The sequence below is a fragment of the Calonectris borealis genome, unplaced genomic scaffold (assembly GCF_964195595.1).
Source record: "Calonectris borealis unplaced genomic scaffold, bCalBor7.hap1.2 HAP1_SCAFFOLD_40, whole genome shotgun sequence".
In the NCBI taxonomy this organism is placed as follows: Eukaryota; Metazoa; Chordata; class Aves; order Procellariiformes; family Procellariidae; genus Calonectris; species Calonectris borealis.
The window spans coordinates 1,378,250-1,382,192 of NW_027441454.1; the positions used below are offsets into that span (position 1 = coordinate 1,378,250).

Sequence of the window (3,943 nt, forward strand, 5' to 3'; positions counted from 1 at the left end):
TGCTGTCCAGGCACATCCCCAGTGAGGGCAACGTTGCTGTGGAGATTATCTGGGGCAGCGTCACCCTTGCATCATCCTTTCGGAGACAGCGCTCATGCCCCTCTGGCCCCTGGGTCCTGCCTCCCTTGTCTGACCCCGGAGCAGCTCCCATGTCTCCTCTCCACCTGGAGCTGCCCCCTATCTGCCCCACGGGTCTATAGCAGGGCCCCTGTCCTGCCGGGTGGTGGGCAGGGCTGGGCAGAGGGACAGCCTGGGGGCCTGACACCACGGAGATGGACCCTACTGCCTCACGCTCCTCCTGTTCTCTCCCGTGCCCCAGAGCCCCCTCCAGCACTACCCAGAGCGCTGCCAGCCTTGGCCATCCCCACTCTGCCATTTCCCTGCTCGCCCCATCGCGAGCTCCCCCCGCCTCCGAGCTCTCTCCACCCCTTGCTGCTCGTGCCCCACAGCCAGGCAGTCAGTGGGGTGGTGCATGAGGCAGATGGCAGCACACAGCCTCATCCCCCCAGCCCTGCCTGTGCCTGACAGCCCGCAGCACCCCACAGCCCTTCCAGCAGGCTTCTCCCCCTGGCACCGCTGTGGAAGGACCCACCTCTGCGCCCAGCCCTGGCACGGAGCACTTGCCCGGCCAGGAAGGCCAGGAGCAGGCAGAGGAGGGCCCCCAGGATGATGCAGATGATGACGGGCACTGAGACTCTCCCGCTGCTGCTCAAACGGCCCCGGGTGGGATCTGCATGGGCGAGAACATGGAAGGGGCAGCACCAGGCCTGGAGAGCTGGGGGCAGCCCCACTCCTGACTCCCATCACACACGGTAGCAGGGGGTGCAGAGCCCCAGGGGTGAGTGATGGGGAAACTTCCACCCTGCTGAGGAAACTAAAACCCTCCCCAACCCCCACCACCACCCCGGTGCCTCCTCCTGGGAGTTTCACACCCCAGCAAGGAGCCCCTTCCATCCAGCAGTGGGGCACAGCCTGTCCGCGGGGATACCCAGCCCCAGCGGGAGGACAAATTACCTGCTCGGGGTGGGGATGCTGTTGTCCTGGGTGTAGCTGCAGAGGAGGAAAAGGAGAGCTGGGCTGAGAGGGTGGGGGTGTGGGTACTGGGGAGCCTCCTCCCCAACACACTGTGTGTGTCTGTAGATGTCCCTGGCACATCCCACCCAAATTGCCCCTCCGGTAGTGCTAGAAAGGGAGGCCGGGACAGGGTCCACCGCCGCTGCTCTGGGCAGCAGGCAGGATGGCACAGGCAGCCCAGGGCATAGCCCTGGGGCTGCAGGGCCCCATGGGCAGTGGCCGGAGGACACCCAGTCCCACCACGGCTGCTCCCCACCTGGCACCAGGCTCCTGCACTCTGCAGGAACCTTCGTGCTCTTGGCAGGTCAGGGGCCATGCCAGCACCAAGTGGGCGAAAGGCCTTCCCCAGCTCCCTGCCAATACCCGAGCAAGGGGTCCCAGCCCTGCCGCTCACCTGAGCAGCGTACGGCCGCGTCTTCCTTATGCCGGCAAGCACCGCCATCCCCGGGCCGGGCCCAGCAGTCCTGCAGGGACGGCTCCGTCCCCTGGCACTCCACCTGCTCCAGCCAGATGGGGCCTTGCCCCATCCCAAATGCAGCCTCCTTCAGGGCAGACAGCGCGGGGCCACAGCCCAGCTGCCTGCACGCCACCTCGGCATCCCGCATGTCCCAGGAGTCGTCGCACACCGTCCCCCAGGAGCCACGGTGCCAGACCTCCACTCTGCCTGAGCACCCATCCTCGCCTCCCATGGCGCGAATCTTCTCCCTGTCTGGAGAAAGCAAAGACCTCCCAAGGCACTGAGACAGCCCGCAGAGCCCTGCCAGACAAGAAGGGTGCACAGAGGAGCAGCTCAATACCTGTGCAGCTCGTGGAGTTGGGGCACGGGGCCAATGGGGCCGGGGACCTTTCTGGGCGTCCCCCTGAAGAGAGAAACACTGTAGTGAAGGGGCTGGTTGGGGGATGGTGCAGAAGAGAGCGAGGCTGAGCTCTGCTTGTGCCTCCCCGTACCATCTTTGTCACGGCAGCAACTGAACCCCGGTCATTCAGCGGGCATGCGCAGGCCTGGGGGGACCCTGATTGCTCAGCCCCTAAAGGTCCCTGGTTCACAGAGCAGCAGTAGTGTGTCTGTGGAGGGGAGGCTCTTCTGAGCCCTGTCTGGTCTCTTCTGAGACCTCACCTGGGGATGCCTCTGCCTCCGCCAGGCGCTGCTGGCAACCTGGGTGGCAACTGCTGCTGGATGTGTGTGGCTGTGGTCACATTTGTGCCACCGGGGTGACATGGAAAGGAAAAGCCCCTCCAAGCTCTTTCTCTGCCTTTGTGGCAGCGGGGAGCAGGAGCTGGGGTGACACTGGTGCCCGAGTGGCTCAGAGTTACCTTTGCAGGTGATGTGGATCTCGTCTCGCAGGTCTTCGCATGACTGCGGGTCCCAGGGAGTGGAGGGACACTGCCAGAAGGAGCTGGTTTTCTCCCCACACTGCACATTATCCAGCCACGCAGGGCCAGACACCCTGCCATAGGGCAGGCGTGTTTCCAGGGATCCTCCGTCCCCGCAGCCCAGCTCCTTGCATGCCAGCGACACCGTATCGAGAGTCATCGAGTTGGAGCAAATGCTCCCCCACGTCCCGTTGTAGAAAACCTGCAGGCGCCCGGAGCAGCCGTCGCTGTTCTCCAGCCTGAGGGCCATGAACTCTGGGAGGAAAGGCAGCAAGGGGGAAGATGCTGGTCTGGGGCTGTGGGAGAGGGGACGCCTCTGCACTCGCCGGGCCCTCAGCCAGGCAGGGGCACGGCCAGCACGTCCCCCTTGCACCCAGGGGCAGAGGGAGGTCCCTGAGGGGGACTGAGGGTCCGCAGGACAGGCTCGGGCAGGAGCTTAGAGGCAGCCAGGGACAGCCTTGGCCATGCGCGGCTCTCCCACGTCCTGGCCTCCCCGGGAACCAGGCTCCCACCACACCACCCAGCACAGACCTGAGCAGATGACTCCCGCGTCCTCTTTGTGCCCACAGTCGTGCTGCCCCCAGGGCCCGGCAGGGCAGTCCCAGAGAGCAGCTTCGGCCCCAGAGCAATTCACGGCACCCATCCAGATCTGCCCAGAGCCTTCCCCGAACCGAGCGGAGCCGGCCGCCTCCACCGCCCCTCCACAGCCCAGCTGCTGGCAAACGACGGCAGCATCAGAGAGGTCCCAGCCATCATCGCAGACAGTCCCCCAGCTGCCCTGGTGGTAGATCTCCACTCTCCCGGCGCAGCGCCCGGCCCCGTTCACCAGCCGGACCTGCCGGCTCCCTGCAGTGGGGAGAAACCCCAGTTGCTGCCAGGGGCTGGCTGCCCACCCACCCCATCATCTGGGGGGCCCGGGCAGTGCCGCTCACCCCGGCAAATGACTCCCACGTCCTCCGCAACCCCTGCTGCCAGCGCACTCTCGGGCAGGGAGGTGTTGCAGAGGCTCAGGTTGGTCTCATGCCCTGCGCACCGGACCCCTCGCAGCCCTACGGGGCCCGTCCCTCGCTCAGGCTTTGGGGGGTTGTAGGCTGTCTCTGCCTGTCCGCACTGCAGCTGCCGGCACACCACGTTGGCCTCCTGCACATCCCACTGGTCATCCAGGACTCTGCCCCAAGTCCCGCGCTGGAAGATCTCCACTCGCCCGTCGCACCGGCTCCCTCCACCCACCAGCCGCAGGGATGCAAAGCCGGCTGACCCTGCGGAGAGCAGAGATGCCACGGCCATTGGCGGCACTGGGGAGCACGGCACCCTTCAGGAGCAGGGTGAGGGGGAATTCTCCGACCAAACAGGACAAGATTGGGCCTTGGGCCGACGAGAAGTGAGGGCAAAGCATGGGCCCGCTCTGCAGCTCACACCCAGCTCTGCTGCTGCTGGGGGCACCCAGGAGCTCCTGCCTGGGTGGTGGGATGAAGCTCTGCAGGGCGCTCTGTGG

The 3,943-nt window shown here is 66.0% G+C and overlaps 1 protein-coding gene across 1 annotated transcript; it reads right to left on the reverse strand.

Moving 5' to 3' along the window:
- Nucleotides 1–287: 287 nt before the first annotated feature.
- LOC142076288 (antigen WC1.1-like) lies at nt 288–3,735 on the reverse strand. Its single transcript, XM_075138640.1, has 7 exons — nt 3,381–3,735; nt 2,980–3,294; nt 2,389–2,703; nt 1,469–1,831; nt 1,015–1,050; nt 593–730; nt 288–298 (listed from the first exon to the last, which is right to left on the reverse strand). Exons 1-7 carry the CDS (start codon nt 3,733–3,735, stop codon nt 288–290), a joined length of 1,533 nt encoding a protein of 510 aa, XP_074994741.1.
- Nucleotides 3,736–3,943: the final 208 nt, after the last annotated feature.

Bases quoted from the DNA above. Each gene is read 5' to 3' on its own strand.
- LOC142076288 (XM_075138640.1), bottom strand. From the start codon at position 3,735: ATGGCCGTGGCATCTCTGCTCTCCGCAGGGTCAGCCGGCTTTGCATCC. The intron at 3,295-3,380 runs GTGAGCGGCACT...TCCCCACTGCAG, and splicing joins CGTGGGAGTCATTTGCCGGG to GGAGCCGGCAGGTCCGGCTG. The intron at 2,704-2,979 runs GTCTGTGCTGGG...CTTTCCTCCCAG, and splicing joins CGCGGGAGTCATCTGCTCAG to AGTTCATGGCCCTCAGGCTG.